A 16,387-nucleotide genomic window follows, 5' to 3' on the forward strand; every position below is an offset into this window, starting at 1 on the left:
TATGGGGTGGAAACTATTTTCAGACCTACTAGGAAAATAAAAGAATTCTTAAGGTCGGCAAAAGATGCACGGCACCCTTTGGCTACACCGGGGGTATATAAAATTCCTTGTAGTTGTGGACAAGTTTACATCGGTACCACAAAGAGAAGTGTGAACACCCGTCTTGTCGAACATAAGAGGAATTGCCGCCTAGGTCACACGGATAAATCGGCCGTAGCGGAACATGTTTACCAGGAAGGTGATCATGAAATAAAATTCAGCGAGACGAGCGTCATATCAAAAACCTCGCATTATTATGCACGCTTGTATAGAGAGGCTATCGAGATTGATAAACATCGTAATAATTTTAACAGGAAAGACGAAGGTGTTAAACTGGATAAAATTTGGATGTCAGCGTTGCACCGCAAGCGTGACGATCGATTACTTTCAATCGTGAATGTTGGCATTACCAGAGACAATCTCATAGCCGACGCCACGTGATCGACAGTGGCGCCCTCTGTACTGCCTATATAATCAATGCCTCCTCGAGTCCTCTTCGCAGTTCGCCGCTTTACCTCCGATGATGTCTCCCGCAGTCGGAGACGAAACGTTAGGAGACAGTTTTATACTTCGACCACGGCCTATCAGCCCGGAAGTTTTAAGTGAAGGGAAATTAAACAAAAGGCCCAAGTGTACCAATGGAGACTGCCCGTTGAGCTGAGACCGAAACAAATTCACCAAGTTTGATCACATGTGAAAGTTCTTCTCACTATTTTCTTTGATTACAATGGGATAGCGCATCATGAATTCCTATGTTGTGGTCATATGGTCAACAAGGAATACTATGTTGAAGCTATGTGCAGCTTGTATGTAGCAATCAAAAGAAACAACCAGAATTATGGCTGGACTACTCGTGGAAATTGCGTCGTAGTAATGCTCCTGCTCGCACCTTAATGCTTGTTCATTGTTCTTTGTCAAAAAACAAAACCATTATGTTGCCTCAGTCACCATATTCACCAGACATGTCACCTTGTGATTTCTTTCTATCTCAGAATTAGAGAGAAACATGAAAGGAGGTTGTTTTGCCACCATTGAGATAAATACAGAATCACAGAAGTAGCTGAACATCATAATGAAAAGTGAGTTCTAGAAGTGCTTCCAGGATTGGAAAATGCACTGGCCCAATTATATTATATACATATGATGGGGATTACTTTCAAGAACACAAAGTTGATGTTGATGAATAAATAAAGAATTTTTAAGAAAAACAAAAATTCCTATTACTTTTTGATCACACCTCTGCAGTGTTGTACAGAAACATGAATGATAAGCAGTTCAAAAAAGAAGGGAATGGAAGCTTTCAGAAAATGGTACCAGATCAAATAACTGATGAGGAGGCACTGAACTCAATTGGAGAAATAAGAAATTTGTGGAAAAATGTTATGAAAAGGAAAGTTGCAACTCACCATATAGTGTAGATGCTGAAGACACATTTATGGAAAAACTTAACTCAAGGAAGGGATTAGTTTATAGGACACATTATGAGGCATTAATGGTCAGTTTTGTAATGGACAGGAGTGTGTCTATGGAGATAGACTGCAGTAGTTTTTCAGAGATGCAGAACTGGCACAGGATAGAGTAGCGTGCAGAGCTGCGTCAGATCAGTCTTCGGACTAAAGACGTTTACAAATGTCTGCTTGTGTCTGTGTGTGTGCGGATGGATATGTGTGTGTGTGCAAGTGTATACCTGTCCTTTTTTCCCCCAAGGTAGGTATTTCCGCTCCCGGGATTGGAATGACTCCTTACCCCCTCCCTTAAAACCCACATCCTTTCGTCTTTCCCTCTCCTTTCCTCTTTCCTGATGAAGCAACAGTTTGTTGCGAAAGCTTGAATTTTGTGTGTATGTTTGTGTTTGTTTGTGTGTCTGTCGACCTGCCAGCACTTTCGTTCGGTAAGCTATAATTAGAAATGTGTTCAAATGTAGCACAGTGGAGACAGGTTCCAGGATTCAGTTTTAATTTGTCCTTGGACTTGTACCAGGTCCCTCTACATGTTATGTAGATACAGATGTTCAGATATTTCAATCTTTTTGTGTAGTCCTGATCTGGATTTCAGAATCCTTTCAATATCTATAGATAGATTATTTATCATCAGGATCAGTCTGTCGCTGCCTTTGTTGTGAGGAAGGTGGCTGATTGACACTTTTCACACCCAACTGGTTATATTTTGAAGGGTGATGTATATGATCCTTTCATCTCTTCTTTATCTAGTTTCACATTTGTGTCTATATGTTTGTAAATAGGATCCACTGTTTCTAAATGTTGTCTAGTGTCTGACATCATTTGTGAATTCATGTCGTTTCATATATTTGTTTCATCCTTGTTCAGTCTGTTATAATATGCATCCAGTGTACTAATTGATAGATTTTCTGTTTGTTGATCCTGTTCCACAGTAATATTGCATGTGAGTTGTTTCTTGTTATTATTATGAGCTATATCCTCTGTTTCAACATTCAACATTTCAATAATCTGTCATTATTACTACTGTTATTCAGTTTTATTAGTGAGGACATAATATGTATGTTGCCTGTGTTATTTTCTGTCATTGTTATTTTTGTGGGTTGTACAGTTCACATTTCTGGGTCTGCATTCTTATCAATTTTCACTGCAGTCTTTTGCATGACTTGACCCTTTTAGAATCTATTTCAAGTTCCTTATTCATTATTTCATCTTCCAGTTCTTCAATTCTAGTAACAAGCTGGAACTGCAGCATAGCTGTTTCCTGATTTCTATGGTTTGTTTCATTGGTGTATGACCTTGATTAATTAGGTTTTTCATGTATTCAGATAGATGTAAGAAGGTGTCATTGATTTTGCAGATAAACATATTGATCTAACTGAATTTTCTTCTCATTGTCTTTCCTAGCCAAATGCAACTGCAGAAACATTGAGTGTGTTGCATATTCTTTGCTGTTTTTATTTGTACTTTTTGTAATAGTAACATGGTTTACGTCACATATGCCACCTATTTGGTTTTGCAGTGTTTCAGTGTTTGATTAAGATCGAGTCACATAAAGCATTTTGAAACCATAGTCCAGTAGCATATTCCCAAATTGTGCAATGACTTTGGAAACTTGGTGGAATCCATATCTAAGCTGATGCCCCATTTTGTAACTGAGTTTCATCTACATCTACAACTACTTAGATGAAACTTCCTGGCAGATTAAAACTGTGTGCCGGACCGAGACTTGAACTCGGGACTCTTATCTTTCGCAGGCAAGTGCTCCACCAACTGAGCTATGCAAGCACGACTACGTAAATATCCCACAAGCCACCATACAGTGCATATAGGATGGTACCCTGTACCTCTACATGTCATTACCTTTTCTGTTCCACTCGCTGATAGTCAGGGAAAAATGACTGTCTAGATGCCTCCGTATGAGCCGTGATTTCTTGTACCTTACCTTTATGGTCCTTATGCACAATACATGTTGGCGGCAGTAGAATCGCTTGTCAGTCAGCTTCAAATGCCAATTCTCTAAGTTTTCTCAATAGCTTTTCCTTAAAAGAATATTGCCTTTCCTCCAGGGACTCCTATTTGTGTTCCCGAAGCATCTCCATAACACTTATGCATAGTTTGAATCTACCTGTAACAAATCTAGAGCCCACCTCTGAACTGCTTTGATGTATTCATTCAGTCCAACCTGGTACAGATCCCAGACATTTGAACAGTGTCATATATGCAGTCTCCTTTACAGGCGAACCACTCTTTCCTAAAAATTCTCCCAATAAACCGAAGTCAACCATTCACCTTCCCTACCACAGTTCTCACACGCTCTTTCCACATGATATCGCTTCGCATCATTATGCGCAGGTATTTAAATGACTTGGCAGTGTCAAGCAGGTCACTAATAATACTGTATGTGAACATTACAGGTTTGATCTTCCTACTCATCCACATTAACTTACATTTATCCACACTTAGGGCTAGCTGCCATTCATCAGACCAACTGGAAATTGTGTCTAAGTTTTCTTGTATCTTCCCAGAGTCACTCAACTTCAACACCTTAATGTACACCACATCATCATCAGTTAACAACCACAGATTGCTGCCTACCCTGACCACAAAATCGTTTATTTATATAGAAAACAACAGCAGTCCTATCACACTTCCCAGGGGAACTCCTGATGATACCCTTGTCTCTGATGAACACTCACCATCGAGGACAACATACTGGTTTCTATTATTTAAGAAGTCTTCAAGCCACTCACATATCTGTGAACTTATTCCATATGCTCATCTTTTTGTTAATGCCTGCAATGGGGTACAGTGTCAAATGCTTTCTGGAAATCTAGAAATATGGAATCTACCTGTTGTCCTTCATCCATAGTCCTCAGTGTATCATGTGAGAAAAGTGCAAGCTGAATTTTGCACAAGTGATGCTTTCTAAACCATGGTGATTTTTTACATAAGCTTCTCAGTCTCAAGAAATTTTATTGTATTCGAACCGAGAATATGTTCAAGGGTTTTGCATCAGACAGATGTTGGGGATATTGGTGTGTAATTTTACTCATCCATTCTTTTATCCTTCTTATCTACTGGAGTCACCTGCACTTTTTCCAGTAGCTTGTGCTGGGCAACAGATTCACAATAAATGAAAGCTAGGTAATGGGCCAATGCCATAGAGCACTCTTTGTAAAACTGAACCGGGATGCCCTCTGGACCTGGTCATTTATTTGCTTTCAAATCTTCCAGTTGTTTCTCTACACCACGTTACTATGTTGTGCATATGGGAGTCTGTCTGATGGTCAAATGACAGTATGTTTGCACAATGCTCTTGTGTGAATGATTTCTCAAACGTGAAATTTAAAACTTCAGCGTTTGTTTTGCTATCTTCAACTGTAACACCAGACTGGTCAACAAGGAACTAAATGGAAGCCTTAGACCCACTTAGCGATTTTACGTACACCAGAATTTTCTCTGGTTCTCTGCCAGATCTTTTGCTAAGGTGTGACGGTGGCAGTTGTATTCTTTGCACTTGGATCTTTTCACAGATGCATGAATCTCTACTAATCTTTGCTTGTTGTCATTTATGTGTCCTCTTTTGAACCTAGAGTGCAATTGCCTCTGCTTCCTCAGCATTCGCCAAATTTTGTTATTAAGCCATGGTGGTTCTTTCTATTCTTTATCCCCTTACTATGAGCATAGCTCTCCAGACCACAATTTACAGTGTGCTTAAACTTAGCCCATAATTCCTCGACATCCATCTTACTGAACTAAGTGATATCAATTCACCGTCTAAGTGAGATGTTAGTAATTGGTTATCTGCTCTACCAAGCAGAAATAATCTCCCAGTCTTCTTGACTGATTTATTAACTTTTGTAACCATAGTTGATATAATGACATCATGATTGCTAATCCCCATTTCTATACTGACATTGTCAATAAGGTCCAGCCCTTTTGTAGCTACAAGCTCTAAGATATTTCAATTACATGTGGGCTGCAAAGCTAGCTGCTCAAGACAATTTTCAGAAAACATGTTCAAAGGTATTTTGCATGACTGTCTGTCTGTACTCCCTGCAATGAATCTGTAGACATCCCAATCTATACTCGGGAGATTAAAGTTGCCTCCAACTAGTATTGCATTATCTGGGTACTTACACACTATTGACAGTAGACTTTCTTTGAATGACTCTAGAACTGTCACAGCACAATTGGATAGCTGGTAAAAACATCCAACAATTAACTTGATTTCACCTACACCTGTTATACGTGACCAGATGACTTCACTGTCACGCTCAACTTTGAACTCAGTAGAGACAATATTTTTGTCTACTCCAATGAACACTCCCCCTTCTATGACCTGTAATTTGTCTTTCCAATATATGTTACATGCCTCACTAAATATCTTAGACCTTTCCTCTTTGGGTTTCAGCCAGCTCTTGGTCCCAAGAATACTTTGAGTGCCAGAACTTTCCTGGAGGGCAGTAAATTAGGGAACTTTATTATGAGTACCTTGACAGTTTACTGGTAAAATTGTGACAGTCGAAGTATCTTTATTCTGAACGCCATTTGACTTCCCTTGCTGCCTATCAACTGTTGAGTGTTCATTAGAGCACCTCAAACTACTCTCTAGCCTAAAAAATCCTCATGTGCACTCCACAAGTACTCTGCTACCCAAGTGGCTGCTTCCTTTGTGTAGTGCAACCCTGACCTATTAAGAGGAGTCTTAAAAACCCCCATATGATAACACTGGTCCAAAAATCAGTGGCCAAGACCGTCACAGAGGCGAAGAAGCCATCGTTTGAGATCCTCCACTTGGCTCCAAACCAAAGGACCCTAATCAACTCTGGGAACAATGCTGAAAATTGTGAGAGCTACTTGCACCCTGCCCAATGGCCAGCAGTCTCCACTACCTCTGACAGCCACCTGTATGAACTGATGATTACCTCAGAACCCAGGTGACAGGCATCGTCGGTGTTGACGTGAGCCACAACATGCAGATGACTGCAACCTGCACTCTCGACAGCCACAGGCAAGGGCCCCTTCACATCTCGGATGAGGCCCCCAAGCAGACATACTGACTGCTCATTCCTTTCTTTCCAGCCCTGAACACTACCTGCCTAAGGGGCTCTGTAACACACCTAATATTCGAGCTCCCAATAATTAGTAAACCCCTCCCCCCATGTGCCTGCTTGGACTGTGCTGAAGGTGCAGTCACCTGTCCACTCACAGGGTGAATGGGTGAGGCCAGGTGGCCATTCTCCACATTGGCACTATGCCTCAAGCGACACGAATGTGTTACCACCCACCACTCACCCTGCTGTGAGGGCTGATCCCCCATGTTGGGTAAACTAGGAGGTGCTGCGGAAACAGAGCCCATGGGCAAAACAAGCAACACCTGAGGTGTTCTGTGTGATGTGCCACATTCTCCACCACTGCTACACTCAGAGGCAACACCCTGAAGATGACTGACTGTAGCCAAAAGCACATTCAGCCGTTCGCGAACTTCCGCCAGCTCCTCCTGCATCGCCATGCACCATGCACACATCCTAGCAAAACTAATTAAAGAAATTATTTACAAAAGCAGATAATCCAAGATGTGCAACTTGCTACTCTGCCAACGTGTCACCTATGGAAGCTGATGTGTTAATGAGCTACGTACCTGGCTTTTCAATGAGCAACTATTGCACTTCAGACTGAATCAATTTACACTTACAAAAATGCGAGATTAAACCTCTTATGCAGAGAAATACGAATGAAATTTAATGAATATGCTCTGTGTAAAACACAGAAAAAGATAAACACTTAACTTGCTGCTCTGTAGTTGTACTCGTATATCAACCTATTGTATTCAGTTTGTAAAAGTCTTCTAACAGTCTTTTTTTTTTTTTTTTTTTTTTTTTTTGCTGTGTCATGTATTGCCAGCAGATGCCTTTTGTTTTTTGGTAGCTCTCATTTTACATTTGAAATTGAGTCTGCCAATGATTTTTCATTAATTTTCCTGATTACAGCATCTTTTTAAATTTTTATTGTTCAATCTAATGACTTTTTAATCTTAAGAGTGTCATTTACAGGGTTAATTCATTTGGTAAGTTTGTCCTCAACAATCTTTCCATCCTTGTTGTCAGTTGACATATTGTAGCTTTTGCTACTATTTCCAGCTGAAGCAGATGCAGAGCCTGTGAAACAGCCAGTCTTGTAGTCCGTATGATTTTTTGTTTTCTTGTTTGGGCCCATCATTTTCCTTTTAAAGCATTTTGATTTTCATCGGACATGGCAGCAGGAACGAGAGAGGAAAGGTCTAATCCACATTAAATTTCAGATGGTAATAACAAATACTCTGTTCATTAATCACAAGGGGAAGAGGTCTACTTGGAAAATATTTTAAGACATGTAAAGATTCCAGCTGAATTACATCATAGTCAGACATGGATTCCGAAATCAGATATTGCATTGTAAAGAACATCCAGGTGCAGCAATAAACTCAGATTACATTTTAGTAATAATGAAGAGCAAACTGAAGTTTAAGAGACTAGTCACAAAGAATAAATGTGGAAGGAAAAGGTATACTGAAGTACTGAGGATGAGACACATATGAAGCTCACTAAGGTTGTGGCTACAGTGATAAGGAATACTGGTAGGCAGTTCAGTTGAAAGGGCTGGACATCTCCATAAAGGACAATCATAAATTCTGGACAAACAACACATATAGAAGGAAGGTAACCATTAAGAGACCTTGGATTCAGAAGAAATATTCAAGTGGTCGAGGAGAAAAGGAAGTACAAAAATGTTCAGGGAAGGAAAGGAATACAGCAATATAAATTCCTTGGTAATGAAATAAAGTGAAGTGTAGAGCAGCCAGTGGCTGCAAGAAAAATGTGAAGAAAGTCAGCATATGGAAAAGTCAAAACAACCTTTAATGAAATTAAAAGCAATGGTGGTAACATTAAGAGTACACAGGATTTCCACTGTTGAACACAGAGGAAAGAGTGGATAGGTGGAAAGAGTATGTTGAAGGCCTCTTTGAAGGGTAGAACTTGTCTGATTATGTGATAGAAGAAAAAATTGGAGTCTATAGGGGATTCAGTGTTAGAGTTTTTGAAAAAATACCCACACAATCTTGAAGGTAGCAAGGGCAGGTAAGAATGAGAACTATCGTACAGTCAACTTGACAGCTCATGCATCCAAATTTCTGACAAGAATAATATACAGGAGAATAGAAAAGAAAATTGAAGATCTGTTAGATGATTAGTTGGGCTTTTGGGAAGGCAAAGGCTGTAGAGGGGCAGTTCTGACTTTGAAGTTGCTAATGAAAGCAAGACTTGAGGAAAATCAAGACACGTTCCGAGGATTTGTTGACCTGGAAAAAGTGTTCGACAAAGTAAAACTGTGCAAGATGTTCAAAATTCTGAGAAAAAATAGAGGTAAGCTATAGGGAAAGATGGGTTATATACAATATGTAAAAGAGCCAAGAGGGAACAATTAGACTGGAAGACCAAGAACAAAGTTCTTGGGTTATACATGTTGTAAGAGAGGGGTGCAGTCTTCTGCCCCTACGGGAAAGAAATGTTTAAGAGTGGTATTAAAATTCAGGGTGAAAATATATCAGTGATAAGATTCTTTGATGACATTACTGTCATCAGTTAAAATGAAGAATTACAGAATCTGTTGAATGGAATGAAGAATCTAGTAAGTACATATGACCTGACAAGGCTGTCTGAAAAGTTCTCGACCTCACCCAGAGATGACAGCACTACTTGCATGATTTTCTTTCCCTTCTTAAATTGGTACATGTGTTAGTGCCATAAAATTGTAAGTCGATCCAGGCAGCAGTTGACTGTAGGCAGTCATTTGAAGTAGTTGTGGTGTGCAATTTGTTGAAAATTTAAAAAATTAAGTATTTTGCAATGATAAAATTCTTCATAAAAGAAGGTTTAATGCTGATCAAAATTCATTTATGGGTTTTAAATTTGTATGGCAGCTCATCACCTTCAATTTACACCATGAAAAAATGGGCTGCTCAGTTCAAATGTGGCTGTGAAAGTGTACAAGATGTTCCACATGAAGGACGTCCAAAAAGCGCAAGCACACCGGATATCATCAACAAAGTGCATATGATTTTGGAAGATTAGCATATAAAGGTGTGTGAAAGTGCTAATGCTCTAAGGATATCAAAGGAACATGTTGGACACACATTGCAGAAGAAATTGAACATGAGAAAGCTTTGCACAAGATGAGTGCTATGTGTGCTCACTGTGGATCATAAACGCATTCGCATGATACTTTCCGAAAAGTGCTTTGTGAGTTGTAAGAAAAATGGAAGTGTCTTTTAGCATTGATACATGAGTGGATGAAACACAGATTCACCCTACACAACTGAATACAAACAGGAGTCTCTGCAGTGAATAGAAGTTGCTTTTTCAGCTGTAAAGAAGGTACTGATGGTACCATTGGTAGGGAAGATCATGGTGTCACTGTTTTGGGATGTGAAAGGAATTATGTTGATTGACTATCCTGAAAAAGGTAAAACCATAACTAAAGAATACTACTCTCAACTTCTTACAAAATTCGACTCAAGCGTTCATGAAAACAGACATGGCTTAAAGAAGAAAAATATCATCTACCATCAGGACACTGCACTTGCCCACAAAAGTGTCTTGGAAGTGGAAAATTGAGGGGTTTGAGCTACAACGTGCTGGAATATCCACCTTATGTCCCAAATACGGCTCCCTTAGACTTCCATCTGTTCTTAAAACTGAAGAAATTCCTCACTGGTCACTGCTTTTCATACAGTCAAGAAACCATCGCAGCTGTATGTGGGTACTTTACAGCACTAGCAGAGGAATGTTACAGAGAACGGACAATGGCATTGGAACACCAATGGATTAAATGTATTGATATTAGAGGTTATGTTGAAAAAGAAAACTTCTTTGAAAGTTTAAATTATTGTTTTCACTATCAGGCCAAGAACTTTTCAGACCCCTCTCATAAACCAGAAAAAGACAAAAGTAATGAGAAGAATCAGAAATGAGAATAGTGAGAAGCTTAACATCGTAATTGGTGATCATGAAAATTTCTCTACAAATTTCTTTACAATTTTGGAGCAAGAATACCACCAGTTTTACTGACGATAAGTTGTTGAACAATAGCTACATACAATGGAAAGTAATTTATGTGTTTGTTAAAACCATTTTCATGTGAATCAGCAGAAGTACAGAAAGGATGATGAATGTTATGAAAAAAACACAACCTTACAACCAGGCCCCTGTAAGTGACTTCCATGTTCCTCTCTATGTTCAGCTTCACAATTTAATCTGAAGATAAACCAGTTCTAACAGCAGCTTCATATCAAAGAACATTCGTTGCCCAGATGTGTTTAAAAGCAGAAAGAAAGTGGAAGAAAAGCATTTTTAAAGGAAACTACATACATTAACAGTCACATTCATCATGTTCAACAACTGGTAAGTAAATATGTTGTTGCACCAAGAATAATTCAGACAATACAGATCTCTGAGAAATATATAAGTTGCTGGAATTCTGTGGTGTGTACCGTGTGTTTCATTGTAAATCTCTTTCCCAATGTTTTGTTGACATTTCTCTTACATTTGTTATATAATGCATCTCTTTCTGTCACTATGAATTCCTACTGAGCTGTTTATTTGTGACTGGAAATTTATCAGTACTGACATCACGTTTCTCTTCATTTGTGGGCTGTATGACTACTGCCTCGTTTTATCTCTTCCTTATCTCATTTTCCTCTTTAAGGTCCAAATTAATAAATTAGTGTTTACCTGCTCAGACAGCATAATGTGCAGCACACTAGCTTGTGTGACAGGAAGGTAAGCCAGACACAGATTGAATCCATGCAACAGATTAACAACTTTGGGCTGGTACACTGGGCTGCCTGAATGTGGTCTGTGGGCAGTTTCTCATAGGCAAATGTTGAACTTGTCCCCATATTCTGCCTTTGAGAATGTGAGACACAAACTGTTAAAATATGATAAAATACAAAAGAAGATTTACATGAGTCACAGACAGGCAGGGCACACAGCTTCCCTTCCTTAGGTTACCTTGAAGACTGTGACATTAGAAAGGGCATCTAGCCGTGGATTTGATCCAGGTTTTTCTTTGCTCCCTGTCTTGCAAGCTAGACCGCTGTGCGTTATATTATATGAGCAGATACTATTAATTATTGTTTTTATTACATCAAAATTAAATTTATAATTTTATCAATAAATGTATATTCATCAGATATCTTTAGATGAAAAGAAATGAAATGTCCAATATTAAAAATGTTTTATTCCAGGGGCGCTTTTATAAATACCCAGGTGACAAAGAAGCACGCCGTGATGCATTTCAAAGACTTTCACTGGATGTTTGTGACCCAGCAGGCTGCCTATCAGAGCTCTGCATCCAGCTGGCCATCATCATGATTGGCAAGCAGTGTTTCAACAACTTCCTTGAGATCTTCTTACCGTAAGAGATTAACGAATTTAGTCAGTAATTCCACATAATTTTATAATACTGCTGTTTATATACTGCTTGAGCAATTGAGATACACTGGTTTCTATAATAGAGCAAATATTATTTTAAAAAAACAAAGGAATTACTTCATAAATTGACTATGTTACTAACAGATAACTGCTGCGCAGAACTACAACATGCAAACCAGCAATGCTGTAATCAACTCATATCATCTACTCTTTGCAAACAATTGCACATTTGAGAGTTGATCAGTATTTATTTCTGTGACTAAGAGATGAGCCACCTGGGATGATCAAACCAGTCAAATGACATCAAAGCATTATTTACTTGAGAAACTGCAATGAAGAGTCATTTACAGACTGGAAGCAGTAAAAGCTTAGACAGAAATGGCTATGCGGTTAAATGTTCATCTTTGTGTACTTCACAGACAGAAAACAAGTTCTAATACGCAGATTCAATAACTGGAAAGTATAGCTAAGGCCTTCAACATGCAATAACAATCAAAATTTACTATTAGGCACTTTAAAAAAGGGGAGAACACAATTCCATCACAGCTACAATCTGTCCGTGTTCTGGTCACTTATAGGGGGACATCATTAAATCCCATGAACAGAATGCTTTATGAAAGTGGTATGTAAACAAGTAAATCTTTGAAATGTGTACTTACATATAGAAGCACTGCACTGCACATGACAAAATGCTGACTCGACTGAAAAAGTATAGAGGATCATTCTCCGCATTCACCCGGTGTAACTTGCATTTTGACGGTAGATGTTTGTTGACTTGTGTGAAATAAGATCCACTATAAAACATCTTGAAAAGTGATGCCTTCAAGCAAGACAGTATCTGTGTGGGGGTTGTGTAATGCTTGGCAAAGTCTAAAGGTGGCCTTTACCCAAAAGTGGATGTCAAATGGCTAATTGATGATTCAGTAGTATTATTATTATTACAAAACATGCCACTATCCAATACTTTGTAAGGCTTGTGTTGGCAGTAGCTTGTACAGACCAATTTGTTGTCTAGCCATTTGCAGCTACTGCGATAGATACCACATTGCCCCATTTATAGTTATGTAATTCCAATCTGATCCAACACACCTTAAGTCAAACAATGTATGTATGCAGAAGAGGAGATTACCAACTGGGACAGTGCACCTAAAGGTAATAAAGTGATTATTCAGCAGAAGCAGGCTGTAAGAATAGTGATTATTTGACAGAAGCAAGCTGTAAGAATATTGTGTAAAATTAATAGCTATACATATTGCAGAAGCTTTTTTCAAGGTTCATGGAATTCTTAAACTCCCCTATTTTGTAATAGTTTTTGTTACTAATAATGAAAATCTGATCAGCTGAACTGTGATTTACACTGTAACAATACTAGAGACAAAAATACAGTAATTTCCATGTAGACTTTTCCTCCCTGTCTAGGGTTCAGAAATGATATATATAATCTGGTGAAAAAGTAGTCAGCAAAGTCCTATCAAATATATAGCAAGAACTTGGGAAGCCAAATTAATTTAAAGACAATTAACAACATACCTAATTAGACACCCTTTCCACAAAATTATCTAAATATCTATATTCAAATACTGAAAAGTTCCGTTAGCTACATGGCAAGTGGCAGTGTTTGTTGCAAAGCTGTGTGACAAGTATTAATGTTGTATAATAGGTCTCATTGGTTACAGATGTAGATAAATATATAGTCCTTGAGTGGCATGCCATTTTTTATAACACAAGTGGACATGCGTCGTACATTGCACACATTTACAGAACAGCTGTCTTGGTTATCAATGTAAATATTTATGAGCATTATCGTAGTTTAATCTTAGTTTAACTACACAATGGTAAAATAAACTTACATTATATGAACTAAATCACTGTGTAATTAAACAATAACATAATAAACTTTCATTATATCACTCTGTTGTCACGTGCAGATGTTACACTACAGTAAGGACCCACTCGAAGCATTAAGCAGCACTGTTGGATCAGGTCCCACCCAACTGCTTACTTAATTTAGACAACTGCCTCATTGTGGGATTATGCTGCTGGTATCTGGATCATTTTCTTGCACAGATCATAATTTTTTTCTTGTATAGGTCACTGTTTATTTTGTATTACTGCTGCTCATTTGGACATATGACAACACAACTTATCATTGTATTAGCTGAAGCAATAATGAAGGAATATCTACAGGCTTGCAGTTACAACAATGGAATGCTGCAAGACAATGTTATTTTGTGGTTACCACACTTCATACATAGGCATGCCCACCGAAGGGTTAATTTGTAAAATCCCGTTGTCATTAAGTAAATATTAAGTTAACAGTTGCAGATGAGTTGTAACTATTTAGTATAACAAGGAGACAGCAGATTGCTTCAAACTAGTAGCTTTCTTTTTAATTTACTTGATTAAATTTAGTTGACTCAAGAACGAATAGCATCAAGCAATATAGTAACAATATTAGAGAAGGGAAGTTGCTACTCACCATATAGTGGAGATGCTGAGTCGCAATAGGCACAACAAGAAGATTCACAACAATTACATCTTTCAGCCATTAAGGCCTTTGTCAGCAATAGACACACATACACATATGCACACACATAATGGCCGAAAGCTATAATTGTGTGAATCTTTTTGTTGTGCCTATCGCGACTCAGCATCTCTGCTGTATGGTGAGTAGCAACTTTCCTTCTCTAATATTGTTACATTCCATCCGGGATTTTCCATTGTTTGATCAAGTAGTGTGGTGATAGATTATTGTTAATACAGCACACAGATTAAGTTTCTACAGTATCCTTCTCATTTCTTAATTTATGCTTTGACTCGTTCCATGTCTCTGAAGGTTCTGTATTACTACATTATTTAAAAACAATTGTAAACTTTAGTTTTCGTTTCTATCTGTTGTAGTGTAGTTATCATACCTTCCAATCTTCCATGGGTGAGGAAAAGAATGATTGTTGATCCAAAAAGTGTATTCCTTGTCTACAAAACAAGCCTCCCTTGACACAGCACGAGATGCCATGGTCAGTAACCAAAGATCATGACAAGGGAATTGCAAACTCTAAATACAAATTAAGAAAGAGGCAGACACTTTTATAACTGTGCAAGTCTAGATTGGGGGACGGGCTAGAGCCAACCAGTTAGAACCATGGACCAAAACAGCTCATGAAGTACATATTTGGTGTTGGGAGTTATACAAACATAATCAAACAATAGGATGGAATAACAGCAACACTATGAAAAGTGTAGACTGCTACTAACACATGGAGACGGTATCAAGTAACACACAATCACAATGAAAATACTGTTAAACATTTAAGCTTTCAGACAAAAAGGTCCTTCTTCAGAAGTAGAAAACACACATGTATTCACATAAGCAAAGCTCACACCAGATGGCTGCTGTCTTCATCTGCTGTGGCCCAGCCCAGTGAGATTGAAATATAGTCCTAAGAACATCAAAATCTTGAGGACAGTCTTGTTTCCTGTTTCTGTGAAACCCATTACAACTGCATAAATTTATGTACAGAAATGTAGCACACCTTTCAATATATTAAAAAATGGGGGAGGGGTGGAGAAGAAGAATAAAGATCCAATTGGTCATGAAATGGAAGCCACAGTGAAAATCAAAAATGTTTTATTTGTAACATTTAGCCACACCTTCCATCTACTTCTCTGCATAGTCATCATTCTGTCTTAGATATTTGTTGCAGCGTGGTCCAATTTTCCAATATCCTTGACACAGAAAGCTGCCTGTGCTTTCAGCAGATTTTCTATGCTGGTCTGCAGCTTGTTGTCTGTGTTAAAATGCTGTCCTCATAGGCAGCATTTCATGATAAAAGACATGAAAGTCAGAGGGTGCCTAGACAGTACTGTATAGTAGCAAACACTTTCCACTGAAAACACTGCCAGAATATCTTTGTTGCAGCTGCAGTGTGGAGCCAAGCATTGTCGCAAGGAAGGGAAATGTGATGACAACATTCCTTTTCACTTGTTCTGAATTGGCCTTAAGAGACATTGAAGAGTCATGCTGTATGATGGCAGTGCAGTGATGGTTGTGCCACTTCCCATGAATTCCATAAATGAAATTCCTTTCCAATCCCACAACACAGTAGCCATATGCTTTCTGATGGAGGAGGTTCCCTTGGACTGCTTTGTTTTATTTGGGAAATGAGAATGCATCCACAATTTGGATTGCGCATTTGTTTCTTCATTTTCAAAATGGACCTATGTCTCACCTCCTGTGACAGTTTCGTTCAAAACAAATCTTGTCCTTCATCATGGTAGCTGCAGAAATGTCGAGACGGCACCCATTCACTGTGTTTTGCTATGATTGTACAGCATCTTGGAAACCCATCCTGCACAGTTTGCGATACTGAAGTCTCTCACTCATGATGATATAGAGAGCTGACATTGAAATTC

At 38.5% G+C, this 16,387-nt stretch overlaps 1 protein-coding gene across 1 annotated transcript in view; it reads left to right on the forward strand.

The window, feature by feature from the left end:
* Window positions 1-16,387, forward strand: part of LOC126235299 (anoctamin-4-like) — a 282,026-nt gene that overhangs the window by 220,563 nt on the left and 45,076 nt on the right. Inside the window, exon 16 of the mRNA XM_049944024.1 lies at window positions 11,788-11,957. Within this exon, the coding sequence (XP_049799981.1) occupies window positions 11,788-11,957 (170 nt within the window). The remainder of the gene's footprint in view (window positions 1-11,787; window positions 11,958-16,387) is intronic.

Source organism: Schistocerca nitens, chromosome 2 (assembly GCF_023898315.1).
Source record: "Schistocerca nitens isolate TAMUIC-IGC-003100 chromosome 2, iqSchNite1.1, whole genome shotgun sequence".
Lineage (NCBI taxonomy): Eukaryota > Metazoa > Arthropoda > Insecta > Orthoptera > Acrididae > Schistocerca > Schistocerca nitens.